This window comes from Desarmillaria tabescens (genome assembly GCF_030435595.1).
Source record: "Desarmillaria tabescens strain CCBAS 213 chromosome Unknown EV420scaffold_5, whole genome shotgun sequence".
NCBI classification, from domain to species: Eukaryota; Fungi; Basidiomycota; class Agaricomycetes; order Agaricales; family Physalacriaceae; genus Desarmillaria; species Desarmillaria tabescens.
This window is the reverse complement of record NW_026848304.1, coordinates 477,887-505,688: the sequence shown is the minus strand read 5'-3', so window position 1 is coordinate 505,688 and position 27,802 is coordinate 477,887. Positions and strand designations below refer to the sequence as shown.

General features: G+C 47.4%; 14 protein-coding genes across 14 annotated transcripts; 6 read left to right on the top strand and 8 right to left on the bottom strand.

Moving 5' to 3' along the window:
• Positions 1-186: 186 nt before the first annotated feature.
• On the bottom strand, positions 187-597 carry EV420DRAFT_1637261 (uncharacterized protein; the record flags this gene model as incomplete). The annotated part of the gene is made up of 2 exons (XM_060476685.1): positions 187-340; positions 389-597. 2 exons carry the CDS (start codon positions 595-597, stop codon positions 187-189), a joined length of 363 nt encoding a protein of 120 aa, XP_060336146.1.
• A 391-nt stretch (positions 598-988) lies between these two features.
• EV420DRAFT_938512 (uncharacterized protein) lies at positions 989-2,532 on the top strand. The gene is made up of 3 exons (XM_060484063.1): positions 989-1,423; positions 1,474-1,576; positions 1,632-2,532. Exons 1-3 carry the CDS (start codon positions 1,133-1,135, stop codon positions 2,393-2,395), a joined length of 1,158 nt encoding a protein of 385 aa, XP_060336145.1. The 5' UTR covers positions 989-1,132; the 3' UTR covers positions 2,396-2,532.
• A 98-nt stretch (positions 2,533-2,630) lies between these two features.
• EV420DRAFT_1637258 (uncharacterized protein) lies at positions 2,631-3,564 on the bottom strand (the record flags this gene model as incomplete). The annotated part of the gene is made up of 5 exons (XM_060476684.1): positions 2,631-2,864; positions 2,917-2,924; positions 2,974-3,223; positions 3,280-3,380; positions 3,441-3,564. 5 exons carry the CDS (start codon positions 3,562-3,564, stop codon positions 2,631-2,633), a joined length of 717 nt encoding a protein of 238 aa, XP_060336144.1.
• A 766-nt stretch (positions 3,565-4,330) lies between these two features.
• On the bottom strand, positions 4,331-5,962 carry EV420DRAFT_1512812 (uncharacterized protein). Its single transcript, XM_060471680.1, has 5 exons — positions 5,700-5,962; positions 5,546-5,646; positions 5,241-5,492; positions 4,739-5,190; positions 4,331-4,682 (listed from the first exon to the last, which is right to left on the bottom strand). The coding sequence occupies exons 1-4, from the start codon at positions 5,821-5,823 to the stop codon at positions 4,789-4,791; spliced, it is 879 nt and encodes a 292-aa protein (XP_060336143.1). The 5' UTR covers positions 5,824-5,962; the 3' UTR covers positions 4,331-4,682; positions 4,739-4,788.
• A 101-nt stretch (positions 5,963-6,063) lies between these two features.
• Positions 6,064-6,799, top strand: EV420DRAFT_1637256 (ML domain-containing protein; the record flags this gene model as incomplete). Its single annotated transcript, XM_060476683.1, has 5 exons — positions 6,064-6,202; positions 6,260-6,372; positions 6,424-6,503; positions 6,553-6,644; positions 6,693-6,799. 5 exons carry the CDS (start codon positions 6,064-6,066, stop codon positions 6,797-6,799), a joined length of 531 nt encoding a protein of 176 aa, XP_060336142.1.
• Positions 6,800-7,834: 1,035 nt separating this feature from the next.
• On the bottom strand, positions 7,835-10,464 carry EV420DRAFT_938230 (glycoside hydrolase). The gene is made up of 18 exons (XM_060484062.1): positions 10,066-10,464; positions 9,987-10,010; positions 9,853-9,939; positions 9,733-9,798; positions 9,537-9,671; positions 9,390-9,477; positions 9,159-9,333; positions 8,984-9,096; positions 8,875-8,930; positions 8,801-8,820; positions 8,737-8,749; positions 8,612-8,678; positions 8,504-8,560; positions 8,397-8,454; positions 8,338-8,340; positions 8,179-8,276; positions 8,083-8,128; positions 7,835-8,028 (listed from the first exon to the last, which is right to left on the bottom strand). Exons 1-18 carry the CDS (start codon positions 10,198-10,200, stop codon positions 7,983-7,985), a joined length of 1,287 nt encoding a protein of 428 aa, XP_060336141.1. The 5' UTR covers positions 10,201-10,464; the 3' UTR covers positions 7,835-7,982.
• Positions 10,465-10,537: 73 nt separating this feature from the next.
• Positions 10,538-13,438, top strand: EV420DRAFT_1759822 (uncharacterized protein; the record flags this gene model as incomplete). Its single annotated transcript, XM_060480600.1, has 14 exons — positions 10,538-10,701; positions 10,757-10,829; positions 10,880-11,005; positions 11,055-11,158; positions 11,209-11,271; positions 11,319-11,550; positions 11,602-11,648; positions 11,703-12,050; positions 12,100-12,267; positions 12,318-12,410; positions 12,462-12,851; positions 12,903-13,037; positions 13,086-13,145; positions 13,199-13,438. The coding sequence occupies exons 1-14, from the start codon at positions 10,654-10,656 to the stop codon at positions 13,436-13,438; spliced, it is 2,127 nt and encodes a 708-aa protein (XP_060336140.1). The 5' UTR covers positions 10,538-10,653.
• On the bottom strand, positions 13,417-14,844 carry EV420DRAFT_1512787 (RlpA-like double-psi beta-barrel-protein domain-containing protein-containing protein). The gene is made up of 5 exons (XM_060471679.1): positions 14,198-14,844; positions 14,130-14,144; positions 13,992-14,073; positions 13,884-13,939; positions 13,417-13,831 (listed from the first exon to the last, which is right to left on the bottom strand). Exons 1-5 carry the CDS (start codon positions 14,739-14,741, stop codon positions 13,683-13,685), a joined length of 846 nt encoding a protein of 281 aa, XP_060336139.1. The 5' UTR covers positions 14,742-14,844; the 3' UTR covers positions 13,417-13,682.
• Positions 14,776-16,483, bottom strand: EV420DRAFT_1512782 (uncharacterized protein). Its single transcript, XM_060471678.1, has 5 exons — positions 16,225-16,483; positions 16,003-16,162; positions 15,752-15,935; positions 15,609-15,710; positions 14,776-15,552 (listed from the first exon to the last, which is right to left on the bottom strand). The coding sequence occupies exons 1-5, from the start codon at positions 16,387-16,389 to the stop codon at positions 15,015-15,017; spliced, it is 1,149 nt and encodes a 382-aa protein (XP_060336138.1). The 5' UTR covers positions 16,390-16,483; the 3' UTR covers positions 14,776-15,014.
• Positions 16,484-18,516, top strand: EV420DRAFT_1512780 (cation efflux protein). The gene is made up of 9 exons (XM_060471677.1): positions 16,484-16,657; positions 16,712-16,763; positions 16,818-16,857; positions 16,907-17,054; positions 17,110-17,190; positions 17,246-17,875; positions 17,925-18,214; positions 18,262-18,331; positions 18,385-18,516. The coding sequence occupies exons 1-9, from the start codon at positions 16,579-16,581 to the stop codon at positions 18,405-18,407; spliced, it is 1,413 nt and encodes a 470-aa protein (XP_060336137.1). The 5' UTR covers positions 16,484-16,578; the 3' UTR covers positions 18,408-18,516.
• On the bottom strand, positions 18,474-22,146 carry EV420DRAFT_1759818 (mediator complex subunit Med5-domain-containing protein; the record flags this gene model as incomplete). The annotated part of the gene is made up of 14 exons (XM_060480599.1): positions 21,931-22,146; positions 21,794-21,872; positions 21,087-21,736; positions 20,848-21,039; positions 20,730-20,795; positions 20,575-20,678; positions 20,359-20,509; positions 20,196-20,312; positions 19,974-20,142; positions 19,850-19,923; positions 19,621-19,796; positions 19,387-19,575; positions 19,129-19,331; positions 18,474-19,072 (listed from the first exon to the last, which is right to left on the bottom strand). The coding sequence occupies exons 1-14, from the start codon at positions 21,985-21,987 to the stop codon at positions 18,474-18,476; spliced, it is 2,826 nt and encodes a 941-aa protein (XP_060336136.1). The 5' UTR covers positions 21,988-22,146.
• A 317-nt stretch (positions 22,147-22,463) lies between these two features.
• EV420DRAFT_1475316 (uncharacterized protein) lies at positions 22,464-23,918 on the top strand (the record flags this gene model as incomplete). The annotated part of the gene is made up of 6 exons (XM_060469273.1): positions 22,464-22,635; positions 22,690-22,778; positions 22,832-22,959; positions 23,003-23,086; positions 23,127-23,587; positions 23,695-23,918. The coding sequence occupies 6 exons, from the start codon at positions 22,464-22,466 to the stop codon at positions 23,916-23,918; spliced, it is 1,158 nt and encodes a 385-aa protein (XP_060336135.1).
• A 213-nt stretch (positions 23,919-24,131) lies between these two features.
• On the top strand, positions 24,132-25,342 carry EV420DRAFT_1759816 (uncharacterized protein). Its single transcript, XM_060480598.1, has 2 exons — positions 24,132-24,684; positions 24,741-25,342. Exons 1-2 carry the CDS (start codon positions 24,334-24,336, stop codon positions 25,185-25,187), a joined length of 798 nt encoding a protein of 265 aa, XP_060336134.1. The 5' UTR covers positions 24,132-24,333; the 3' UTR covers positions 25,188-25,342.
• An 873-nt stretch (positions 25,343-26,215) lies between these two features.
• On the bottom strand, positions 26,216-27,580 carry EV420DRAFT_1512770 (mitochondrial ribosomal protein L17). The gene is made up of 5 exons (XM_060471676.1): positions 27,510-27,580; positions 27,377-27,461; positions 26,860-27,324; positions 26,433-26,807; positions 26,216-26,380 (listed from the first exon to the last, which is right to left on the bottom strand). The coding sequence occupies exons 1-4, from the start codon at positions 27,572-27,574 to the stop codon at positions 26,613-26,615; spliced, it is 810 nt and encodes a 269-aa protein (XP_060336133.1). The 5' UTR covers positions 27,575-27,580; the 3' UTR covers positions 26,216-26,380; positions 26,433-26,612.
• Between the last annotated feature and the right edge of the window lie 222 nt (positions 27,581-27,802).

Below are 27,802 nucleotides of genomic sequence, written 5' to 3'. Positions count from 1 at the left end.
ACGAAAGTAATATTAAATGGGCCTCCTCTCCAGATAGGCGGTGAAGTACACGGTGAGATTATGCTTATAAATAACTAGTTATATATGAAGGGCGTAGCAGTGCCTCGGCGAGACCTGCAGTAAGCAAGGGATGATCAGAGGCCAATCAGAATATTTTTTGAGCACACTGACCGTAGGCGAGCGCAACTAAGGGTTATCCCATATACTGAACCGATGGTCTCGCCATAAACGATCCACGATGATTCCGCTAACGGACGATGGGTAGTCGGCGGTGTGGGATGATGTACCGTCAATGAAAAGAATAGACACATTGCAATGAATGTCTCTCCAGGGGCGCACGCTGTGAAGGCATCAGTAAATGATTTGATAGACAAAAAATGCGCCTTACATCACACTTGCGACGTTGACTTGTGTCTTTAGACAGTATTGATAGAGGGACCCGGATTCGAGCACGAGGGTGACTGAATCAGACGGCTGGATGATGGTAAAGGCGCCGCCTTCTCGTCCGTAGTCCCTCAAGAGTTGGATTGAAACGCAATCGGATGTGTCGTTGACAAAATTAATAAGAACATCATAGCTCTGGGAGACGGAAGGCATGGAGGTGGGTGTCGTTTAAGAGTAAGGCGTGATAGGTGCTTGGGCTCCAGCGTGTTGAAAAAGAAAATGGCGACTCAAGTGTCGATGGGCGAAGAGAGAAGAACGAAGGCACGGCAAACAAGTACAAGGACACTTCTTCTTACTACTTGCTGGAGAGAATGTGGCGCTCAGGTTACGGCAATGCTGGCGGAGACCAAGGAACAGATTGGTTACGTTGATATGGAAAACGGAAGGCAGAAAGAATAAAACGATAGAAAAGCGGTTGCCATAAACATGAATGACTGTTGTCAGACTGTTGACACAATAATACAGGGCGGGCAAAGACCGAATTGGTCCAAATGCTGTATTGTGCCTCCTAGGGTCCATTGCAAGGGAAGACAGGCCGGCAGCGAGACGCGGGAAACAGGGGGGAACAAGAACACGCTAAAACAATGAGGCGCAGTGCACGCCTTGGAAGCCCAGGGTGACCTTATGGTCCTTGTCCCATCGCTGCCACGATCATAAATGATCTGCCGGCCCGATCCGACGCTTGTACATGTTGACATTCTTGACCATCCCGCTCGAACTGCGTCTCTTCATCTACGACGTCTTCCTTGCCAATCACCAGCATGTCCATGCCAGTCGCCAGCCGTCCAATGCCCATTTCGCTCTCCTTCATACTTGCAAGCAAATTGCCTACGAGGCTGCCTACTACAGGCAGTACGTCTCGCTCACCCATGAGCAACAGATAGAGAAATTCATTAACAACATACCTGGGGCCCATGCCTCCCAAATACTCTTTGCCGATGTCGCAAATGACGGAAGAATTGTCAGCTACTCTGATCAGGCGCGTTCCCCACGCTTCTTTGGTGCGGCATCCTGCTGACATGCACCTAGACGGTACCAGTCTCACGCCTATATCAGGCTTTGGGGAAAATGCATTCACTCAGGAGACTCCGCGTGTTTGACTGCAGGCGTGGGGGACAAACTCGTGATTTTAGTAAGATCTATTTCTCCAAGGAAATATTCTATAATAAACAACCCTATCCCATCAGTTCCTGGCGCGCGGTTGTCCCTGCAGTTTGAGCTCGCAATGTTTCCTTCCGGTCGGTCGGGGCTCTATTCCTACGAGCTCTATCTTGAACCCTCAACCCAAGCTGTTGTCTTTCAGTCCATTTCTCCCACAAATATTCAAGTCTTACGTTTGTCTGGTCGCGTAAGATTCAGTACAACATCGCAGACACCTGCTCTTTCACACCTGGCAATACGAAGTGTTACCAGCAATCATTTGGATCACCGCATGGAAGAGCAATTTAATCACTCGAGCTTGCAAAGTTTTCGTTATGCCCAAGGCAACAACAGAATGGGATCCGAAATCACTGATCGATACTTCCAGTCTCTAGTCTCGGGTCCTGGTGTGGGCCTGCGAAAACTCGTTTTGCTCGGGTGCAGTAAACTGACCAGCACGTCCCTTGCATCGTGTCTGCGCAGTTTACCGTTGCTAGAGTATTTCGCCCTATCCTTCGTCACAATTCACGAATTACGAAGCGGGTTCATCACCGCGTTACCTACATCAGTCATGGTTTTCAAGCTGAAGATCTCCAATGCATGGTACACGGATCCACTCTTACAGCAAGAAACGGAATTGTGCGATGAGCTCGAGGCTTCATTTCTGCTTCGCCAACCTCCACCACAATCAGTATTTCTCACCTTCCGTGATTCAGTGCTGAGTAGTCGGGGTGTGCACTGGCGTATATTGGCACGAGATTCAGGGTATTCTCTCGCGTTGGGACCGTGGGAACAGAATGAAAACGTGTAAAACTATCATCAGATAGTACAGTAGTTGACAGCTATGGAAAAGTCTGGCAGTGATATACAAATGTTCAGTTAGCCCCATCGTTGAGCCTTCACTAAGCAAGGAGTTTTCCTCCGAAATGAGCCTTCAGCTGCGCAAGTCGTTTAGTTAGAACCATATTGGACATGAAAGGAGAATGTCGACAGACCAGCTTAACCACCACAAATGCTGCCCAGCTACTAACCTTCGCTAATACGAATCATAACTGACCCGGATGAGATTGTGTATGAGCAGGCTTTTCTCCATGAGGCGATGGTCCCCCATAGAAGGAGTTGCTATACTTGGGGGGTGTCTGATGTTCGTCTGTTGTGAGGGCATTTGCAGGCAGCGGTGGATACTGCGAATAATTGTATATAGCCGTTGGTCTAGTGCCCGGAGGGTCCCCGAGGGTATTCATAGGAATACTGCCAGCAGAATCGTTGAGGGCGTTGTACTTGGCATGATCTTTCTGTTGTGTGGAGCTATACGAACACAAGACCACATACAGATAAACCTAGACTCAGTTTTAGCAAGGATACTACTGGATGCGAAAGATGACGCACATGCACAATGGCAAATAGGATCCACAAACCGCCCATGATACCCAAAGTAATCGACGGGAAAATTTGACAGAGTATCGGCTTCGGATGCTTGGTCACTATTTGAAGTATCAAAGAAGTTGTTGATGCAATTTGACTTGGCGGTAGAATAGTGAGTTGCAGAGACAATCGTCCAAGCCGCGCCCAATGAGAAAACTGCGAGGGCCATGATGGTATGAAGGCTCAGATATCCACGAAATAGAATAGAATTTTCCTGAGACATGTTGGTAAGAAACTTCTGGCTGATCAGCTGGGAACAGTCATGATTACCTTTGCGACTGCGATGAATCCTAGTACCTGTAGAGCCGCGGTGACGAGACAGACAATTCCAAATAGCGACGATGCAAACGAGGGAGTGGCGGCTGCGACAACTGTTTGAGTTATACATGAAGTTAAAAGGGCGCACTGAACTAGTCAGAGCTGTCACTTACTAGACGGTGTCGCCATTGAAAGGATGCCTGCGACAAAAGCAGCAACGAACTGCTCCGTCAATGCAGCATATATTCCAGCATTGATGAGAGGAAGGGCACAGCAACAGTATTCTCTTGGTTTCATGGTGACTGTATGATGAGACTCAATACTCGATACTCGTCAAGAGAAGGACAAGTCGGCTATGAATTCTTTGGAATGTGGAAGTTGCAGTAACAGGGAAAAGGGAACAAAGCAAAGAAAGCAAAGACGAGAAACGGAGTCATATTGCAGAGGCTGGCGCGGTTTGAGAAAACTCGCTTTCGCTTTCGGACTGGATTTTTCGACCCGGATTCTAACAGATGTAACATTAATCCCATCATTGTCTCAAAGGGGGGAAATTTTTCATCTTGCTTTACTGACCTGATTTTATGGACAGAGAAAGAGTGTCTTGAAACAAAACCTTTTGAGGTCTTGTTTTTCCCTCGTAAAATTGTACCTGCCACTGCATTGAGTACTGTGGGTGTCGGCATGTCCAATTGGATCGCGACGTGCAAATGTTGCATTGCTGGAAGTAATGTCTGCCCCTAGTTACGAGTTCCTTCGTCAGCATCTACAAAACGCAAATAAGCGCAAGTACGTGCCTATGCTCGTTTTAAGTCTGTGAAAGGTCATTTTTGAGGTCCGTAAATACTCTAGACATTTGTGCAGACTGCAAAGTCATCTTGTGAAATTTCTTACGCGCGAGCACCTCCCGTGACAAGGATAAGATCCAGCAAGGTCACACGCGCCCAGCACCCGGCGAGCACTTGTATGATAAACAAGGATTTTTCATCATGTTTTCTAGATCCTGTTTCATGGTTGCAAGAAGACCTAAGAAGACGTCGATGATCAAAAGCCACGTCATTTTTAGGATGTCTTGTAGGTCAAAAAAAGCAGCCGACCCCCAACATCACTTTGCAGTGCTAAGGTAGGGCTAATAATTCCCGGTCCTGTTAGTAACATGGTATTTAACATCAGGTCGCGAGAGGGTATTTATTCACCAGTCGTGATGTGCACTGGCGAATATTGGCACGGCTTCAGGATATTCTCTTGCGTTGGGACTGTGGGAGCAGAATGAAAACGTGTAAAACAGATCATCAGATAGTACAGTAGATATTATCTCGTTGACAACTACGGAAATGTCCGGCGGTAATATGCAAATGTTCAGACCCATCGTTGAGCCTTCACTAAACGAGGAGTTTTCCTCCGAAATGAGCCTTCGGCTGCACAAGTCATTTAGCTAAAATCATATTGGACATGAAATAGAATGTCGACAGACCAGCTTGACCGCCACAAATGCTGCCCAGCTAGAACCATCGCTAAAGCGAATCATAACTGACCCGGATGAGCTTGTGTATGAGCAGGCTTTTCTCCATGAGGCGATGGTCCCCCATAGAAGGAGTCACTATACTTGGGTGTCGGACTCTCGTCTGTTGTGTGGGCATCTGCAGGCAGTGGTGGATATTGTGAATAGCTGTATACAGAAACTTCGTCCGTCGGTCTTCGCACTGGTTGCGCCATAACATCAGACATGCTCATGTCGCTTGTCTGACGCGTATGACCACGTCCATAGGGTGCATCAGTGGAAGGTCTAGTGTCCCAAGGGTCTCCGCGGGTATTCATGGGAATGTTGTCATTAAATGCGTTTGCAGAATCGTTGAGGGCGTTGTATTTGGCATGATCTTTTTGTTGCATGGAGCTATACGAACACAAGACCACATACAAATAAACCTAGATTCGGTTTAATGAAGACATTGCTGCGGATGTGAAAGATGACGCACATGCACAATGGCAAATAGGACCCACAAACCGCCCATGATACCCACATCAACCCACGGGAAAATCTGGCAAAGGGTATCGGCTTCAGATGCTTGGTCACTATTTGAAGTATCAAAGAAGTTGTTGATGCAATTTGACTTGGCGGTAGAATGGCGAGTTGCAGAGACAATAGTCCAAGCTGCACCCAATGAGAAAACTGCGAGGACCATGATGGTATGAAGGCTCAGGTATCGGCGAAATAGAATAGAATTTTCCTGAGACAAGTTGGTAAGAAACCGGCGAATCAGCTAGGAATAGTCACGATTACCTTTGCGACTGCGATGAGTCCTAGTACTTGTAGAGCTGCGGTGACGAGACAGACGATTCCGAATAGCCACGTTGCAAACGAGGGAGTGGCGGCTCCAACAACTGTTTGAAATATACATAAAGGGCGCTCTGAGCTGGTCAGAACTGGCACTTACTAGATGGCGTCGCCATTGAAAGGATGCCTGCGACAAAAGCAGCAATGAACTGCTCCGTCAATGCAGCATATATTCCAGCATTGATGAGAGGAAGGGCACAACAACAGTATTCTCTTGGTTTCATGGTAACCGTGCGATGAGACTCGATACTCGATGCTCGTCAAGAGAAGGACAAGTCAGCTATAAATGCCTTGGAATGAGGTAGTTGCGGTAATAGGGAAAGTCGTAAAAAGGAGAAGGAAGCAAAGACGACGGAGTACTGTGCAAAGCGATGCTAGCACCAACGGTGTATATTTATGCCTGTTTTATATCGTCCTCTTATGGCAAGTACGCGTCGCACAGCCACACTTGCATTCGTACCACCATGTTCCGTTCAACCCTGGTATCGTTATTCCTGGTTGCTGCTGCTGCAACGTCCGTTCTAGCCAATCCTGATACCCAAGTATCTCTACAAGGAGGTGATGAGGCTCATACCTCGGAGAGCTGGTCGTACGTCGACTGCGGTAAGTAAACGTCACCGCTATCTAGCCTGCCAGACATCTTAACTATGTCTCTCCAAGGTGTCTCCACGGACGTTATCCAGTTGGAGTCGATCAAGATTAAACCTGATCCACCCAAGCCTGGAGAGGATCTCACTGTGATTGTCAAAGGCTATGTGCAGGAGAGAATTGAGGTTTGGCGTTATCTCTTAAACAGAGATATGTCATCTCACCTCGCTTTTTAGGAGGGGGCTTACGCAGACGTTACTGTCAAGTTGGGCCTTATCAAGTTGCTACAGAAGTCATTTGATCTTTGTGAGGAAGCGTGCGTCGCCATAATCCTCGACTTGGATCAACAACTTACCTATCTATAGACGCAATGCTAACGCGAGTATCACCTGTCCTGTCGAGCCTGGTCCCTACACCGTTAAGCATACGGTGTCTTTACCCAAAGAGATCCCACCCAGTAAGCCATATTTATGCGACAAGGGCGTGCCTCATTGTGAATTCACAGGCAAATTCTCGGTGGATGTGTTTGGCTACACTGCCGAAGACGATGATTTGGTCTGCCTTCAGATGAAGATTGATTTCATGAAGCGACCTTTCTTCAAAGTGTGGTGATTTAGCGAACGGCCATGGGTTTTCCTCTTTTACGAACGGACCATGGTATATTATGTCTTGTCGCCGTAATGTTGCCTCGTTTTCTATGGAATCCAGTCCTTGAGCTCTCTCTTTCCTATTCTCGCGAAGTACCGGGTCATGGGGTAACAGCTAATCCTTTCACAGTAATTCTAATCCGGACTGTGCGCGTGAGCCGTTTCGGACTTGGGTTGTCGTTTTCGTAAGCATGTCCTCTTAGAGAAACAGCGAACTATCTGAGCTGCCGGCCGTCATCTTTGATCATGGTGTCGTGGTTAAACTACAACTTCTCTTCTCTGCCATATCTCGTTCAGGTATGTCATTGCCACACCGTCCACCGTATTGGTCGCCTCTTGGGCGGACACCGGCGACAATGAATCGCGAGACGAGCCATTCTTGGCTCAAAGATTGCGGGTGGAGACCCTGCAAATAGGTCCTTATTGTCGTCGCTTGAAACCGATAGACAATAGGCACGCTGCCACTTCCGGCGAACAATTAAACTGTTCTTCAAGATTCCAATGTTACATCCTTCTCTCGGCCTTTAGAAATGGAACGGTTCTCTGTCTGCATCCCACTTTGTCCCGACCTGTCCCCCCAGCTATCACTTCTATGCCAACAAGCACTGTACCCTACGAAGTACTCTTCGACTTCACCAACGACACCAAGGACTTGGTAACCCTGCAGCCAATGGTGCAGAATGATGGAGTCGGTTCAAGAGGTGCAATACTATTGATGAAGGAAGGGGACAATGTATCGTTGGTCCTCACTGCCGGTTGCACCTACCAATATGCCCTTCAGCACAGATCCAAGAAAGCATACATCTCGTTGAGTTATCTCCGAATCGTATACCCCATTCTTGTTGTGCGCTGACCACAAGCAACCTTATCAAGGGTGCGAACATGGCAAGATTTACCCTGTAGTACTTCGATGATATTTTCCGGAGCTTTACCGTCGACTCCGCTATTACAAGCGGCCCATGGATCAAACGTCAGCTGTACCATCAGCAGGGAGTAATGGTCAATCTGTCGAGGTGGGCAAAGTTTCTTCAGCGTTGTGTCAAACATAATTAACTGTCACGTTGTCCAAGGTTTATGATTGACGTTTAACATTATTGCCTGAGTGACAGCCAGGAAGAAAAAGCCTTGACATATGCAGGTACTTTGAGTTATCCCATAATCCAAGTTCGGTCGTTTTGTGCCTTTGCCGCGACCCTAGGAATGAATTATTTAAATTTCCGTTTGTACCACCGTTCGGGAGAAGCATACTTGAAGATGTTCCATAGTTCAGTTTGGTTTTTGTAGATCGTATTTCCTGCCCAGGGTGGAGTGACATACCTGTTTAATGAAAAAAGGATTACTTACCATCGTTTGGCGATGCACCGTCGAGGATTTCGTCGGCGTACTTGATCACACGGTTTCCTTCTGTTAAACCCAGCTGACCCCACTGCCAAGGCATAATACTAAGAATTGTAAGTATCAAGTCAGACGTCAGAAATGGCGCCGAGGAAACAACACGTTTACCCTCTAAACGAAGTTCTATCAGCGCATGGATCTGTGGCCAAAAAAAAACTGATACACACGAATGTCCTGTTTCCAATGCTAGGTCAACCCAAGCGGGATAGATGTTTGTTTTGTTGTCTCCGCGACGTATTAGCACGAAGAAGCCAACGTCATGGCGGGGACTCACCGACCCCCGAAATACCAAACTCCTCTAAAACTAGAGGCTTTCCCACTTTACGTGCAACTGAAAGTTTTTCAGAAACGCATTCTTCGAATACTTGCGTAGCCTTTATACCGTTTGAATGTTCGCTAATCCACCCAAGGCCCCATTGCTGTATTGTAAAATTGGATCCAGGCGTGTCCTTCAAGTTCGCTCAGGTATCAGACTCGCTCGCCAACTAGCAAAGGTAAAATGTTCACCAGCTCTGGATACCTTTAGATAGACTTCAGCGTTGAATATCTACTTCAAAGGGAGACTTCTCACCAAGACTGGGGGTACATGTGCTTTTGTGTACGTGTTAGAAGGGGACGTTACGATCGTGGCTGCCAAAGACTTACATATGTTCCGAAGTCAATATTATCCAACGCTAGATCGAAGTCGAAGTTTTCCCCAGCTGAGTAGAGCATAAGTACGAGGCAAGTGAAGAGCGAGGTGTCAGTGTCAAACCTTGCCCATTGTAGTTGTAGTCGGAAACGAGGCTTCCATTATACCAGTATTGTTTAGGTTTCTTCCAGTTGAACTGTCCTTCGCCCCCAGTGGTAATCATATGGAAAGGATCACTGAAGACGGATTAATTTTAACAACTTCGGATGAGCATTATAAAGAACTCAGAGACACTCACAGGCTTCGAACGAAGTCAGCCTGTTGCTTATACCAACTGCTGATAAGTCCACTCGTCGGAACACAATTAGGACCACCAGGAAGATCCCCCAGACATCTTGCCTCATTCATGAGTTCCCAGGCAAAGATATTGGGGGAATCCTTATATCTTTCCACGATAACTTTGACGTAGCGTTCTATCACCGGTTTGGATGAGTTGGATGAAAAAGTTGGTGAAGTTGAAGACACATACGGTAGGAGGCAATGATATGGGGATCTGAATAGAAAATATCGTGGGTTTGATATGCTCCCGCTATCCAGTTAATATAAAGTTCAGATCCCTGTGAACGCAAAGATGATCTAAGGTTGGTAGAAATGGTACCACCATGAACAAACTCACACCATAACCAACCCAGTTATTGGTAAAAGCCAGTATGACCTTGATTCCGTGCTTTCCAGCAACATTGATAACATTATCCAAACGCTCTAACCCTTGTGGCCCATCGTTCAAGACCCATTCAGAACTATTCCACACCTAGGCAGCGAAGATGTAGGTTAAGTTGTCAGATGCCTGCATAATAAGCGCGCGAAAGTACTTGATAATAAGTGAGGCCAGATTCCAAAGCGCCAGCAAGCTCGGAACCGTTAATAGCATTGAATCCCTTCACAAAGGACATCAGAGAGACGGACATAGCTACATAGGGAACGACGCTTGCCCATGTTCGAAGCACCTTGACACCTGCATTTTCCATTTCCTGGAAGGTGGCCTCAACGTCCTCATTTGTTATAAGAAGTGGAAGCCACTGTATCATGTGAGATTCTGTAGCAGGAAAGCATCGCCAAAACTGACATAAGAGTTGGCTCCAACAAATGCCTGTGCTATGAATTAAACGAATTCGTGGCGAATGGTGGGGAGTATAAGTGCCTACAAATGGCTTATTGTCAAGCACAAAGTTTCGACCGCGGGTGGTAACAAATCCATCTGGAACCCGAGGACCTGCAGCGGTGGAAAGAGCAATCAAACAGAGCAGGGGAAGTAACAGTACTTGAAGGAATCGTGGCATGGCAGAACAGAAGCAAAGGGTAGACCTGAGCAGCAGGTATATATAGGATTGAAGTCTCCGCACTCAAGTGTAATACGCCACGTCCTTAGGATGGTCAGCAGCCAGTTCTTCAACAGTTTTCTCGGGAAAACATCGGCAATCGAACAGGTGACCGCGATTTGGAGATCGTGGAAGCTCGACATTATGATCAGAGATACTAGTAATGGAAGGATGGCGCATGGGGATCTCTAGGTCAGTGTGATAAGAGCTGAAGAGTAATGGGAGAGAACAAAGAGCAAACTTGAACCAATTTGAAATAACTCGGAGGCTCGGTCCGGCTCAGCAAAATTCTTTTTCAACACCATCATCCACTACGGTCATCTGCACTGGTACCTATTAGTTCCTCCAAGATTCTTTGGAAACTGTATCAATCGAAGACACTGTAGAAAGATCTACTGCGTGCACCAGCCCACGATGCCAAAGAGTGCCAAAAGACGAAAAGACAAGGCCGCTGATTTCACAGTAAGTTCAGCTTGCCTGTGCAGAGCAGCCGTTATTGAAACCAATTTGCATTTAGAAAGCGAAGTTAAAGCTAGGAAAGGGAAAGCAGGTTGCCGGCAATGCCATAGACACGTCGTTCAAGGCTCGTTGTAAGTTCATGTCCCAGCCCGCTTCTGCTTGACAATCAATGCGAAACTAGCGATTGCCTTGCCGTCGCAGAGCATTACAAAGGACAAAGACAACTATACACCGACGACGAAACGGCGTTTAACGTTTGACGAACTCGTGGCTCATACTAAACACTACGGCGCTGCAACTCGCAAAGGTAGACTCATGTACCACCTGTATTCGTCATCGTTTGACGTCCGCTGCAGATGCACTTGCAGGCTTTCGAGAGTTATTTGAAACGTACCCCCATATCATAAATGAATCACTAACAACGTTGTTCAATTCATGCGTTCGACTGATCGGAGACGAGGTAACTCTCTTGCCACATGCATCTTGAAATAATTTCACCTGTCATCCCAGGATGCGGGGGTTCGAAAGGCTCTTTTATCTTTTTTTACTTGGTTGTTTCCCCGGATACCAAAGGCATGTCGACCTCGCCAATGATGCTCGTTGTCTAATCATTTCTCCAGGAACAATTAATCCCCCATGCACCTACCCTCCTGCTCTTCACTTCCTCCGCGCAAACCCATATTTTCCCTGAAATTCGTATTGACGCCATCAAATTTCTAGACTTGCTCCTGATATATATACCGGAGCCAGTCACTTCTGGATGGAATCAAGGTGGCGACAAGCACGGGGCAAGAGTCTTAGAAGGTTATCTCGGTTTGCTGAACGCGGGAACAAAGTTCGGAGAAAATGACGGTGAGAATGGTCCTTAATGGATCATTGCGCAGTTTCTTCATTACCCCATAGGGCCCATTAGAGCAACGTCAACTGCTAGCGTTGTACTGACCGCAGCTGTAAGCAATCTCTTTCCCGATAACTCCGATCCCTAACCCGTTGACCATTGGCAGTCGAAGCTGGTAGTATTACGATCTCTTGCTACATTTTTGCGTCAAGCCCTCTCCCTAACGTCACGCAGTGATCCCCGCTGGTATTTTGCGTCTTCATTTGATTCACCCGCTTCGTACGGAGCGTTTGAGCAGTTGCTTCGACCCTCTTCTACTTACCAAGACCAAGAGTTTCCCTGTCGCAGGTGGCGTGATGAATCCGACGATAACACCGGGGATGAAGATTTCGTACTCAACGAGCCCAGGCCATCGTCTTCATCGATGGGCGCCCATCAATACTTACCTGATGTGCTCAACATGTCTGAAGATCTCTCGGCCTCGCATGCACCTGGGAACATCGCCTTCATCAGTGTGAGTGCATCCCGCTTGTTTCATGGCTTCCAAAACTAAGTTAGACCAGAATCTGGCTCGAGCCCTGCAATCGACGCTTGTATCTACCTTTTTAGATTACGCCCCAGCTGTGTTTTCTCCTAGTTCAAATCCTCCAGAGGTTGAACTCGATCTGATTCTGGCAGTTTCCGACAGTGTTCGCAGTATATACGGAGAAATTTCTCACATTCAAGACACAGTTAGTTGTTTCATCAGTCGATGAAGACCTAGCTCTCACACGGCGAGCAGAAAAACTCATCGTTACTAGAGAACCTGACAAGTATTCTCGGTTACATGACTCCGTTTTTCCCGTTTCGGCCTGGGGGAAAACGCGACATCAAGGTCTGTAGCAGTCGTTCATAATCAAGATGTCATTGACCTTCCTACCAACAGATTGAACAAGCCTTTCAAGACCTCAATCTTGTTTATTGTGAACTTACTTCGCTTCTCGTTTTGACGTCTCGAGACGCTGGGTCGCCACTACGGTCGCGACAGCAACGACCGAGCAAAACTGATAACTCTAAGCTGTCAATACAGAACGACATAGTGTGCGACTATGTTCTTCGGGAACTATCCGGTGGCAATGTATCACCAAATCAAGTACCGCGTTCGTTGACTTCCGCAGCTTATACCTCCTTGACGCCTACGATGTGGTCACTGATCAATACTCCTTCCCAATCATCAAATGGTGTTTTCGGGGCCGTTCTTGAGCATGGAACAGTCGTTTCGGCGAAGTCCGCCCTTAAGAAGCCTACGGTCGATTTTATATCGCGGTTGATACTCGTTGGTGCAGTGCCTAAAAGTTCTGGCCGACAGGTGTTGACAATATTTTAGATGAACACCGATCGCTATTATCGAGGCCATTTTAAGATTGGCCAAATATCGCAGCACTCGAAGCTTGTTGATTGGATAGAGGCACTGCCCAAAACCCTATGGGAGTTGGGTAACACCGATCTTGCATTGTCGGAGGTAAGCTTTCTGGCCGTCTAATTACCGTGGGATTCCGATGATTGGTAGACCATCTTGCGATTCTTGCTTCGACTACTTCAACGCCAGCCCGAAGTACTGCACGAGAAGGTAAGTTTAGTTATATTACTTTCGAGGCTAAGATCTGATATGCCTTCTTGCAGATAAGCAGGTCGCTGCGCTCTAGATTGGTGCCATTTTTCGTTGTTGAGCATCCGGTTCGCGGTGAAATCCCGGGACCGTTCACTAAACTTCCTCATGGGTCAACAGCGAGGCGTCTAGCACTCGACGTCGTTGCGACCATGCAATCGATGAGTTTTACAGACGACAAGTTGTACTCATCTGTGAGCATTGCGGTAAAAGACACGACAGATGATACATATTGGACTTTGATCAATCTATGATTTGTTGTTCCCTTGTTTATACCTATCCACAAATATATTGTACAACAATAATAATCCGATGAAAGACGCCAGGCCCAAGCAAGGATGCAAGCATTCTAAATAACTTTGACGCAGTCAAACCAAAGCATTCTCCTGGTTATCGTTACCTCTGGCCAGTCAGAGATGAAGATAAAATGCCTCTAGGACATCGAGAATGTCGATAACGATAGCGAAATAAAGAGTGAAGGGGAAAAAGCCAAGTGGTTTATGAGGTGAAATACCAAGTGGCAGCTTGCAGACGCCCGACGCTTTCTGATGCCAAGTCGTCGAAAGCGGCTGGGGACAAATCTAAGTCGTACTCTGCGCATCCAGTGCATCGGTCGACGACTTTAACGTCGGTGCTCTTGCTTCCATCTGATGCTTGGAGGTTAACAGGCATTCAAAGCGATGAAACAATCATACATACATTGGATGTGGATGTACTTCCCACACAGAGAGTTGTCGTTTGAGTTTCCGTTGGTCCTGGGGAAAAAAGATCAGCCGTCAAAACAGAATCAAGAATAGAATATCATACGTGTATTGATCGTAAAGGGTCTGTGACAGTGCGACTATGTGGTCCGTGTCAGAACTGGTTTCGCCACAAGAACCCAAACCAGCTAGATATATTATTAGATCTTCCATATGGACGCCGGCGTTTGTGAGAACTACGTACTGTCGTAGAAGGTGACTAAAAGAGCAGGTGAGCCCAAGGGAAGTATTGCAGGCGAAATAATCACGTACTCTCTCCGGTATGTGTGCTGGAAGTACTGCCACCCGAACTGCCCGAGGTAGAGGTCGCCTGAGCACTTGATGTGGTAGAAGTTGTCTGCGGAGCAGCGGTGGTCGTGGGTGCCGCTGGCTGAGTTTCCTGAGCGACCGAGGAAGAGGAAGAGGAAGAAAATGAAGAAGAAGAAAGGGTATGTTGCTCCTCGACAGACGTAGACTCTTGAGTGAAACTAGTAGCTGGTGCAGCACTAGTCGACTCTGGAGTGGCACTGGTTGTATGAACAGGAGTGGTCGAGGAGGCTTGCTGAGCCAGTGCCGTTGATGAGGCCTGAGCTACGGAGCTTGCGTTACACCGCCCCGAGCTTGCCCTGCGAGCTAGCCTCCTGGAACGGGTGCGCTTGGGAAGGACAGGTTGTGGGTCAACGAGAGGCTCAGCGACGGGCGCTGCGATGCGAGCCGACAGAGAACGATGCCGGTGGACAGCCTGGGACATGTGGGGGGAGGCCAGAGCGGAAACAAGGGAAATGAAGGTGAGGACGACGAGGAAGGAGGGGAACATGTTTGCAGGAAAAGACGAGAGGAATGAAGGACGAGGGGGGGGGGGGGTCTTTATAAACGGAAGGCTGAAAGAATGGAATGAAAGGAGGGGAGTTCCTGCAAGATGAACGTGAGGCAAGGATTTTGCTCTCAGAGAGCCTTTATTTATTGATTTGTATTAATAGATCACACACCAAAGTTTTTTTTCTTTCCTTGGCCAGGGGCACTCGTGGTAATAACATCATTATTGCTCCGCATGTATGATTATCACAGGCAGGCCCAAACGATTGCCTATTCAAACGTTGCTACCGGCCCTCGCGGCGTACATCTTCACCAGCCCATTGCTGGCCGTCCCTGCCATACTCTTTGCATACGCATCCACCTGACCTAACAGTAACAGACTTTCCAGGCGACTCGGCTCCGCTGGTATTTTGAACAATCGCGTTACATCCTCTTCCGGAAGAGGCGCCTGACCCTGTGCCACCCGGGCGATGTTCTCCTCCTTCCGTTTCATTACATAGTTGTCTGCCCGTGCACGCTCTCGAGCAATTTGTCGGGATAAATAGGCCAGATTGCCTTCTTCCGTTCGGTAGCTGTCAAGGGCCTCGGCTATTTGTTCCAAATTCTTGGTCAGACCTGCCGAGCCCAAGTCCAAGACCGAAAACGAAGGAGGAAGGGCAGAATCGGCTGCCGCATATGGGGGGGAGTTGGACAGGGCAGTGGGGTGTCTTTCAGAGAGCGACCCGAAAAATGAGCTAAGGAGAGGGTTGGTACGGATTTTGAGCGGAACTTCTTCCATTATTGTCGAGAACGTTAGGCGGTGGCTTACTAGACTATTGAAGAATATGGTTAGCAGCGGAAGCACTAGGGTCAGAATCGCTATTATTACCTTGCTGTGTTGAAGTTGGACGTCTTGTACGCATCCAAGAAGGTAGCAGTCAAGCGAAAAGCACGGAAAGAGGCGTTACCCCGCGCGCAGTTTGAGTTATGTCTACCAGTAATCAGATTACCATCGTGCTTCCGGCATAGAACATCGGGTGCATACCATGGACCACAACTATTCCACCATGTCGAAGTTTGTCATGGTGTATAGCCTGTGTGTCGACCAAACTTTGATGGAAGAATGCGCCCAGCGTCGTAGCCTGATAAAATCCGACGACACTATCGTCTGCTTGAACTTCTTTGAGTGAACGAAGCATCGACGCCTGATACCGAGCTGACATATTTAAAAAATAAAATATCAATATATGTAACCAAGTTGAAAGGAAAGAAAGAGATCGCACCGGCAAATTTTGAAGACTTGTCATCCTCATCGCCACTGTGATGAGGGAGAGGGAAAGAATTGGACACTTCAAGGGTGCCATCAAGATCGAGCCCTAATAGCAGACCATGGGCGGAAGTAGCAGGTGCCTCCCTAGCGTGTTTTAGAATTTTGGAAACGACCTAAAGAGAAGACCTGTTACTCTCAGACACGAAAAATACGAGCCCTATGCCAGCTGGCTCACCATCCCATCCAACTGAACACAGGTTAGTGGTATGTCCGCCTCAATATCGATAACTTTTGACATGGAAGCTGGTATAGCCTCGTACGTGGGCGGTGCTGGTGTCGGTGTTGAGCTCTGAGCTGGTAGAGAGGCCGCAAGAGCCTCAGCCATCGAAGGGGCGGCCATATTGACTATGCAAGAACGTTGACGACGACGCGACTAACGACGAGCGAAAAAAGAGGGCGGTACTAAGCACAGACAAATAATGTTACACTGCTTTCGGCCGGAGAATCCGATGGAACCCTTTAAGCCGTTCCATGTAGCATCAAGCGCTCCGCCTTGCCTTCATCTGTTGCCTCATATTTTGTTATTGTCATGGGCGTCTCCCGCTCTGCAAAGATTACGACGCTCCTAGTCATCGACGTCGCCTTTTTCTTCGTCGAACTTATCGTCGGTAAGTGCCTGGCTTGGCTCATTAATCAGCTGCACCTAACATAATGTTTCAAAGGATATGCTGTTGGGTCTCTTGCACTCGTCGCCGACAGCTTCCATATGCTCAAGTGCGTGCTAGCCCATCTTGGTATGAGAGATTGACTGATGGATTCTTCTCGCAGTGATGTCATGAGCCTCGTTGTCGCCCTTTACGCGATTAAAGTAAGTCAGAATGGCGTTGATGTTCAACTCGACTCATTTTTTTCCCAAGTTGACTGCCCAAACCGATCCGGATTCGCGCTATTCTTACGGCTGGCACAGAGCGGAAATACTCGCCGCTCTCGTCAATGGCGTATTCTTGCTCGCTCTGTGCTTCTCAATCTCTCTCGAAGCGTTCGAGCGGTTCTTCAGCACCCCAGGCAAGCGCCACTTCCATTCCTATTGACACTTTCGTTGATAGGGAGGACTTAATAGAGATATCGAATCCTCGCTTGGTGGTCATAGTCGGGTCTCTTGGCTTAGCATCTAATGTGCTTGGGCTGTTCCTGTTCCACGGTGAGCCACAGTGACTGGGCATCTATGCTCCATACTCACCTTCGATGCCACGTAGAACACGGCCATCCCCATGATATCCCACTACCTTCTACCCCGGACGGTGCCCTTGTTGAACCCGGTGACGTCACACCCACACAGAAAATCTCAATTCGTCGTCAGTCTCGGTCCAGATCACGCTCTATATCGCAGGACGACTTCTCGTCTATGTACGGTCATCCCGCCGCCACCCGCGCTTCGCTCGTCAAGACGGCGCAGGAGATGGCAGCTAGGTCTCCCTCCCCAACGCGAACTCATCGAGCAAGTCCTTCGCTATCAAGGTCCCTGGACACAGCTTCGCTTCCCAGTCGAAATGTCACTGTGCTACCTCCCGACCTCGCCACAGAAGATGATTCGGATACTCTTCCTGTCTCTGGTGAAGCCACACCCCTGTTAAGCCATACTCATCAAGGTCCTGGCATGCCGAGTGGTAACCAACCTGACAAACCACCTTCCCATGGGCATTCTCACGGTTCTATGAATATGCGCGCTCTAGTCCTTCACGTCCTTGGCGATGCGCTGGGAAATGTTGGAGTCATAGCAACTGGCTTGGTAATCTGGCTCACTTCTTGGAGCTTCAAGTATTACTTTGATCCCATAATCAGTTTGGTTATAACCGTAATCATCTTCTCCTCAGCTTTACCTCTAGGTACTTACCAAGCATTTGTCCTCTTCGCACCTCTAATTATTTTGTTCAGTGCGCAGTGCATCCTTTATACTGCTTCAAGGTGTCCCGTCAACCATCTCTCTCGATGAAGTTCGCAATTCGATCTTGGACGTCGAAGGGGTGCTTTCGCTTCACGAGTTGCATGTTTGGCAGCTGTCAGAGACCAAAATCATTGCCTCTGTGCATGTCCTTGCTTCTAGGAACCATGACTTCATGCCTGTAGCGGCAAAAATACGCAAGGCACTCCATCATCACGGAATTCATTCCAGCACGATACAGCCTGAATACCTCAAACATACTGGGCCTGAGGAACTGTATAAAGTATGTCCTCGTTCATTCCTCAATATGTGTATCTAACAAAATTCAAGACATCTACGTCTTGTCTCATTATGTGCCCACCAGATCAAGAATGTGATCCTCAAGAAAATGCATGCTGTCGTAAGTATCTCTTCTTTCAGTATTTGTCCAGCTATTCACCTGCAAGATTTTAGCTCCCCCTGTCGGAGAGGTTTAAATTACACATTGCGTCCTTTACGATGCAAGATTCATAACATAGATTGAAAGATATAAATGTTACATGTTACACTCCTAATTCACCCATAAATACAGGGAAATTTGCAACAAAAGACTGAGAAGAGCTTAGTCGTTGAACGATGGCTGTACCAGCATAACTATTCGCACTGCGAAGGTCGGTTGCCAATCTCCGCGCCATGGAAGCGATCGGATGTCCAAACACCAAGCGGTGTTCCCAGCGGGTCCCCCTTAATGCCAGTTCGAGGTGCAAAGCTGCGGTCAGAACAGAAGAAACAGTTATAACCAATAACTCGATGTTCGCATGGGACTGTGGCTGTGAAGCGTCTATCGAGACCAAAAGGGATGGCAGCACAGTGTGCAAGAATATCGGTAGCAGAGGCGGTCCCGCTGACGACAGCGGCGTGGTGAGAACAAACGTTATAAATCTTCGGAAGGTCTCTGCCTCTGCCAATCCGGCCGAGAGAGATAGTTCTGTCCACAAGCTCCGCAAAAACTTCGACGGCGTCGTCGTTTTTACGAGACGATCCACGTCGATTGATGGTGCTTTGCCAGTACGGGCTGTTATTAGAACATTTTGGATTGCTTGTTTCGACTGCTCTTGCCATGGAACATGCATTCCGAGAGACATCGCGTGTTGGATATGAGCTAGCCAGGCGATTTTGGTTGATCGATAAGCCAACAAATTAAATAAAGTGACGAACCAATTTCTCTCGGACCTAACGCCTCAGAAACGAGCCGTTGAACAGTTGCGACGTCAAATCTCACCGCGGCAAGACGGTCTTTAGCTGGCTTTGATGCCAAGAGAGTTAGGATGCGGGAACCGCAGAGAACAAGCACCGGTTTCGGACAAGACGGTGACAATAGAAGTGTCTGGAGGACTTCTATGTGCATCGGAGCCATGAACCTAGGAGCGCATGTGAGCCACAAATACTAGGTTGATGGGTAATATAGTTTCTAACCCTTTTCTGTAGATCTCTTGGAGAAGAGATTTTACTACGCCAACAAGGGTCCAACTTAGGAGAGGGCCAGTAAAAAATGATATGCCGTTGTTCAAAGTGTCACTATCTATCTTCGTTTCAATTCGCGCGTTGATAGCCGAAGAGAACAACGTAGATGCTATCTTCAGCAGTGTTTTAGGACGGCTCGACCTGTTGCAATGTTAAATATTGGAATCGGATATTGGAGTATCTCACCTTAGTATTGTATCTTCAATGCCTTCACTTCCACTGTCAAATAGGGTTTTGAACCAGGCATTGAATGCTTGGGCGTCTTCACCAGAGAGAGACTCATGGAAGAAGACTTGAGAGGCTGATTGAAGGAACAATCCGGACACAGTTCTATCTCCTTGGACGAACATTTTTGCATCCAACTGGTTAACATGAGATTAACAAACGATCGTCTATGTTGCAGGGAGACACGCACATTGAAATGCGCTAATGTATATTGAGAGAACATAACAATGTCCCCGAGATGACTTACTGCCGTCTGTGGATCACCTGACATCAACAACATTAGTCTATCAGACATGTTTACAATCTCGACGTACCAATGGTTTCACAGTCATAGCTATCCACCAAAGATATCGTGTAGTAGAGCAGCTCGTCTATTTTGACATGCAAAGATATGATATCCAATATCCTGTGACGCAAATAGAGTGCTTTACACAGTCGGCTTAGCGCTTCTACATCAAATGAGGTGGCAAGTAAGATGAAACGCTGTAGACCAACACATTGACGAATGTCGCTTCTAAGAGTATTGAGAAACAAACCTTCATGATTACAATGGAAAAAGCAGAGTGAGAGGCAGCTTCTTTGCATATTCGGTCAAAGAGAGTATGTGCCTCTTCGATTGTAAGGTCAGGAGTCAGCTTGCAGTCTATGTAGGACTGATATTGCTCAGCCCAGCTCCTTTGGAGAAAAACAGAGGCTCACCCGTATGTCAAATCCAGTATTTTGCGCCTCCGCGTGTAGTGGGAGTAAAGACTTTTCAAGGACCGTTGGGTCCACTCCGAGCGCGTTACGATCATCCAGCAGACCAGTATCCACCAATTGACGTAATAATTCTCGGGAAAATGGTAGATTACTGGAAGATGTACTTACACGTCAATGATGCACAGACAGTAAATAGACTGTATGTCGTTGACTCACGGAGGAAATGAATCGGTTCCCTCGGCTGACGCAAGGACATGATCGCAACGCACCAGGATGTCCTGCCGGTGGAAGATAGACATAGCAGCTTGCGTTGCGCTTCGCTATAATTGGGCGTGTTAGAAGTCGCCCCAATCATAAAGAATTTCACTTGCCCAATCAACGTCCACGGTGTTATCATTGGTCATGGCCTCTTCAAAGGCCGTTAGGAGAGCAGGAAGCTAAGCGGTTATTTTCAAGTGAAATGCACTTTAAAAAAAATAGGGTGCCTACCCTTCCAACAATAAATCCACGCCAGATGAAACAGGTCGACTGAGAAGCCTGCGAGAGACATAACAGAGCTGCCGTAAAAAGTTGTGTATAGAACACAGGTGCTGGCCAGGAAGACCTTCTGAAGATCCCCACTAACAAAGCTACAGCATCCGGTCCACAGCCAGCACCGAAATGCCTTGCCCTATGGGTAACCTGACAGACAAATTGAGCTTGATAGAACGAGATTATAATATACTGACAAGATGATGAAGTTCCAATCCAAAAGTAATGACGTCGGTATCAGAATTAGGCCCAGAAACATCGTCCTTGCCTAGAGCGACTTGAAGCGAATGCATCATTTGGGCTTCCCTGGCAGCCTTTGATTCATCTCCGGTCAAAAAACCGAGAGATACCATGTAAGTATCCAGAGCTTGCCGGACGGCTGGGGTCAACCGAAAGCTTTGAAGGATTTCAGTGATGTCTTGTAACTGAATCGATGCCTGCGCTGTAGACACTTGTGAGAGATCAGACACACACGCACATGAGAGAAGCAGTATAACAAGCTCAGATGCAGAGGCGGTGAGCTGGTGAAAATGGGTGAGGGGTAAGGCATGTGCAGTTCGCAAAAGTGCCAACGCGTCCTGCACCGTCCCGACCATAATTATGGCTGACTCTCCATAAGAAACGACGGAACCCATTGGCGGAGAACCAGATGAGTAATGTGCATCCAAAGCGATGCGGCATAACATATCTAGCGTGGCGGGGTGATGTAGAACCGGAGAACGTGCTGCTTGAAGCATAGTAGCCACGAAGACGGCGACGGAAATCATGCCGTCCTGGATGGCGTATTTCAGGTATTCTTGTAAGTCCGGGTTGCCAGGATAGAACCGAAGCATTGAAAGAACAGAGTCTGTGCGTGAAAAGGTGTCAATATATGTGGCAAGACAACAAGAACTGAAATCCTAACTGCTGAGCGTGCTCTCGACAGCGTCTGATTCTTGGAGTCCATTATCCTTTGCAATGAGAAGCCTGCATAGTCCAAGCCACTAGAACGAATCATTTTCATTAGAGAGTTTAGAATGATAGCTGAAGCCAGCAGATTACTTTGGAAGCAGAGATACCACTTTGAAAACAGTTCCTCGTCAGCTCCGCGAGGGACATTGCTACATTGAATTTGGGCCACGTCCCTGCTATGTCGAAATCTACAATTATTTTCCAAGTCTGCGTGTGGAACTGAGGGTGACAGTTCAAGGACGCGTACACGAGAAACCAGGCTGAGGTGAGAGCTGGTGAGAGGTAAAGAAGTGATGCCACGTGACTAGTAGACGCGTCTAAATTTGAATTTTCCTCTCTTACTCACACGGTCAAGAGCCCACTGAGCCTCAAACGTCTGTCACTTGGTCCACCCACGCTGACACCGGCAATTGGAGGTAATCTTCCGAATCTGCGTACTTGCTTTTAGGGCTCGGCTGGCTGTTGACTCTGAGATTCTGATGGAAATAAAGAAGTTAACTTGCGGAGATGTTTACGAAGCACTGCCCGAACAAGTACCTACTATGCACGTGCGTTACCTCAAGTCGCTCAACTCAGCACCAGTATATATTCGAATATATAGACGTTCAGTGATCACTCACGGCATGATGATCTTGCTCACTGTTATCCTCTGTTTCTTTGCCCCTTATGTCTCTCCGCGAGCTGGAGTTAACGACCAGATTGCGTTTCTGCAATCTTCCAACTCAACGCTCCTTCAGTATCCTACCCAATTTACACAGGGCATCATTCCCAAGGCAATTCACTCCCACAATGACTGTACGAATCCTGTCCAGTTATTTCATCATTGGCATCGACAACCTGAATATGTAGATTGGCGAGACGTCCCTCTCTTGACCGCGCTCTCGCTAGGTGTCGCCAGCGTGGAGGCCGACGTTTGGCTCGTAAACAAGACACTTTATGTGAGTCTTATCCAATCCACCATGAAGCGTATTGCTCAGCGCGCTGACAATAGGTCGGACACGAGGAAGCGGCCTTAACCAAGGACCGAACCTTGGATTCTTTATACATTCGGCCCTTGCTGAGTATCCTGGATCTTCAGAATCCCAGCACCGATTTTCAGGTTAATGAAGGGCGCCCCAAGTCTGTATATCACTACCATGGTTCGAAATCCATCCACTAACAGTTGGCATCACGCAAGTGGTGTGTTTGACACATCCAGTAGCACTGCTCTGCAGCTGTTCATCGACATCAAGACCGACGGTACAGAGTAGGCTGTCTCTCAGGTTTCAAGAGACATCGCTAAATAGTATCGTAAGAGCCCTTCCCGTGATCCTGGAGACTCTAGCACCATTGCGGAGGAAAGGTTATCTCACGACATTCTCGAATGGAACGTTGATCAAGTCAGCAGTCACTGTCATTGGGACTGGTAACACACTTCTAGATGGCGTTTTAGCGTTGTCCCCGCGCGACTACTTCTTCGACGCGCCACTGGCTGAACTCTCTACAACCGAAACGTTGTGGAATGATACGATTTCCCCTGTAGCAAGTACCGATTATGAGGTGGCTGTGGGATGGAATGGTATTGGCAACATTACCGAAGCTCAACTAGCCAACCTCACCCAATTTGTGAATGACGCACACGAGCGTGGCATTACTGCGAGGTATTGGGACACTCCTGGCTGGCCAATACTGGTTCGCAACAACGTATGGAAGGAGTTGTTGAATGCCGGGGCTGATTGGCTCAACGCTGATGATCTGGAGGCTGCAAGTCAATTCTGACGGATGTACCGACGAAGGATGCTTTATGTTTGGCTTAAGAAATACTATAAAATGACACTTTTCAACCTCCAAACTCACTGCTATGTCTAAAACCAGTCCTGAAACGACACTTCAAGCCAGTCCCGGACCAACCAGCTTGCCACATTGCTGTCAGCTCCGTTGAACTTGTCCTCACACCTGTTGGTCGTGCTGGATGCACCCTCGCGCGTCTTGGAGCTCGTCTACCAGGATTTCCTCCTCGCTTCCTTTTCTCACCCTCTCTTCTTCTGGCTAGAGCAAATCTTGGGTCCCGTGGTTCCCCTGAGTTACTCTATTCGTGAAGGCTCCTATGTTTTGAACGTATTCATTCACTCAACGCTTCTTTGGTGCCCAGATTCGCCGAGAATATCCTTATCGGGCCGCAACTAAAGTCGTCCTGAGACTTCACATTGACGCGTCTATTCAAAATTTCGATTCACTTGCTTCGCTTCTGGACCACTCTGGCATCTGGAAATTCTTCTAGGAATAAACACCTATTCAGTTCCCATAAAATACTGAAGACTACTTTAAGCAACTAGAATGGTGGTAATGGCATAAACGACTCCCATAAATTTTTATCGAAACGCAAGGAGTAACTCTGCTGGACACTTTCTCCAACCATCATTTTACTCGTCTTTCATTCAGCGACTTCGTCCCCCTGCTCAGTCCTCAGTGCCTTGCTAGGACACTCTCACGGATTCGCATCCTTCCACGACAATGCCTGGTGATTCTGTATCCTCTTTGGCCTCTACGGTCCCTTCTCACGCAATCACTGAACGGTCCAAGAACACAAGGACTAGTCGACAGCCTCCAATACAGGCTTACATCCATTGGCTGGAACGTAGTGAAGGTGCCAGGATATCCAACTGCAACTCTACCGCAGGTTCGGATTGTCGAGTAGACGATTCCATTGGGCGAGTCAAGCAATCGAAGAGGTACTACTCGTTCACTCACGCTGAAGAGTCGAGTGATGATCGCCAGCTGGATAACGATAGACTGGGAGAGAAGGGCGAGATATTGCCGCGGCGGAGGATATTTAACGTCAAGCGTGCTAGAAAGATAGTACAAGTACGTCAATCTGCCTTTATAACGTTGCATGATCTTACTGACATTGCGAATGACAGTTTTTTGGGGAGCACCCACCTTTAGAATTAATACTTAGAGATGACGCCTGTCCTTCATCCATTCAACATCTTCTCTCTTCCAACATCTCGACACGGCATCCAAGTCCCGAGAATGAGCGAATGTCACCTCATTCCAAGGACCGCTCCAAAAACATTTCTCCCGACCCATTTGACGACGATCATGTCACATTTACTTCGGCTTTCTGGGTGCCCAAGCGCCGTACCGCTCAATCATCTTCGTTCTTCGGGGTCACCTGCAAGGATTCGCCTCCATTCGTACCAAAGACAGCACCTCCGATGCAAGAGCAATCTACACGCAGTGCACAAGTCGACGTACAGTCGACTAGACGCAGATTTTGGGGTTTCGGTAAGAGATACACCACGCGGGAGGTACTAGACATCGCAGATGTTATTGAAAAGTTGCACTGCCTTAGCAGCGTGAATTGAGAGGTTCACGCTTTACTTATCTCGATTCTCATATTTCTTTTTCACAAGACTCGGCGGGCCGATTTATACTGTAGACTTTCATTGTTAGAGGTAGACACAGGCTCGGATACACATAGGGTACCTCCATTCAAGAATCCATTCACTTTAGATGCCGAATAAGCATACGCCTTTCTGAAAATGATAATAATAAGTCAAATAGACTAAATGCAATCCAAACTATTGCGAGTTTGTAGTAAGTGGTTATATCTCGATCCCCCCCGCTTCCGTATCATCCGCTTCCTAAGCAACTATTCGCACCTTGCTATTTATCTACCGAATTACTCAAACTTTCAAGTCAGGTGAAAAAGGCACAAAGTCCGAACTGACATAGTATCTAGAAAATAATAAATGTACATGAAGAAATGAAAATGGATACTTTCGAGACTCCGAGACTCGAGAGAGTCTATGCATTTCGACTCTCCAGGTATCATGATTTTTCAGTTGTATTATGGTATTTTCTTGACTATCGTGGAAGTTACTGTCGCAGTGTCATTGTTAATGCCTCAGTTTATCATTATATCACTGGCTTTCTCAAGCCTGCTTTTTAGTGTTAAACGCTCTATATTGACAACTTACAACCCGTTTTTAAAAATTTTACAGACGCCCAATAGTATTTCTCGTGCCGATTGGAATCAGCTTGAATTGGTACTTGGCCCTGGGTGGTCAGCACAACAGCGTGTGCAAACTTCGGTGTGAAAATTCTGCTCTGCAACACGTTCTGGCTAATTTTTGGTTTCGGGTTTTTTCCCTGACAACTGAACAACATTGTATTCAGTAATGCACAATAATTTTTTTGTGGGTCTAGAGAAAGTCGTACTGTGTCGAAATTTGCACATCGCGATCCGTTTGCATATGCCGACCACCCGCAATACAAGCCGAACACTTGCCACAAAGGTGCCGGATACCCAGAGGTTCAACAGGGTATAACGAGGACTGAGTCAGTGTTGATGTTTTACCCCAATGAATCTTATCAGATGTTTCTGAGCCAGTAGCAGTGTAGAAATGTCTTTTAATTCTACTATAATCTAAAGAATACCACAACTCAGCATACATTGCTGCAAGCCGAGCGTGTCCACGGAAGTCCGAACAGTAAGTCAGGCAGGATCTGATCATCCGAGTAGTACTTTCTCCGTTGTACTTCGCTTCATCTGGGGCTTCTTCGTTTCAGCATCCTCAGGTACCCGGGATCGAGATATAACCACTCACTCGAGACTGAACTATTGCCTACACAATTTCAGTCGTCGAAGCTCTGGGTATGTAGACGCTGGTGATCTGGAGGCGGCGAGTCAACCCTGACGGACGTACCAACGAATGAATGAAGCAAAGTATTTGATGTTTTACGTTTGGGCATTAAGGAGAAAAATACAGGATAATGATTGCAATAGCTTATGATGGAGGCTTTTTGAACATGTTTTTGACACTGAGTATGTGTTGCTCATTTGGAGCGGTTTTCTGATGGCCCAAATCACCGCGCGCTAGATGAAGAGCATTCCGAGTCTCTCCAGGAAGCATCTGGCCTGCTTTGATCATCCGGTTTTCATCCAGGGCTTTGGTAGCCACGGTCGACGCTAGGACGTGATCCTGTACAATTACTCAGGATGTGATTGTAATCAAGAATGACAAGCAAACTCACAAAGTATTCTTCAACCTTTCGCCCAAGTGTGATCGTCCCATCTTGACCTTTGTACCGCAAAACCTTCTGAAGATTCCACCGTGTCTTTGGTCTTAACACGCCTGGTTGATCTTGGTCTAAACCTCGCTCATGCTGGATGAGCTTCTGCGCGTCGGGGGCACCCTTTTGAATGAGCAACAAGGGCTCTTCTTGCCTGAGATTGTCCTTCAGCATTTCCCATCCAATAGCGCGCGACGTTATTTCCCATCGAAGGTCTCTGGGATTGTCCACTAGCTCTAATATTGCGACGGGTGCATTGTCTCCAGGGCGGTTTCCGTATTTATGTATCCGTGTATAGCCTCCCGGTCGGTCAGCGTATCGCTGGGCAAAGGTGCCGAAAAGTTTGGGTATTAAGTCCTGCTTTAGTAGGAATGCCGAGGCTTTGGTGAGGGCGACATTGTTCCCCTTCTTGCCCAGTGTGATTATCTGAAAAAGGCTTTGAGTGCTCATTCATTTCTTTATAAAGCACGCGACGCACCTTCTCGGCCAGTCGCGCTGCATCTTTCGCTTTCGGAAGCGTTGTTTTGATTTGTTCGTGCTCGAAGAGGGACGTGACCAAATTCCTGAAGAAGGGTTCGCAAGATGTGCACTTTGAAAGAATCTAAGCATACCTCAGCATTAAATTTCTGTGCGACGTCGTTCTCGAGAACTTGCGAAACGCGACGCCATGCTTCATACTCGTCAATGGCCAAGCTGGGTAGTTGTCGTGACCAAGAGAAATTGTATATTTATTACGTAATTATTGAGGGACTGATGAAGAAAATAAGAAAGAAAAGACCACACTACAAGCAATCTACGTTCCAATAGCATTGTAAAACCATAAAAGTAATACCAAGAAAAGGCACTGCGTTCGAGCTCATCCATGACGGTAAAAGTTGAATAACGGTGGTTGTCCAATCATAAT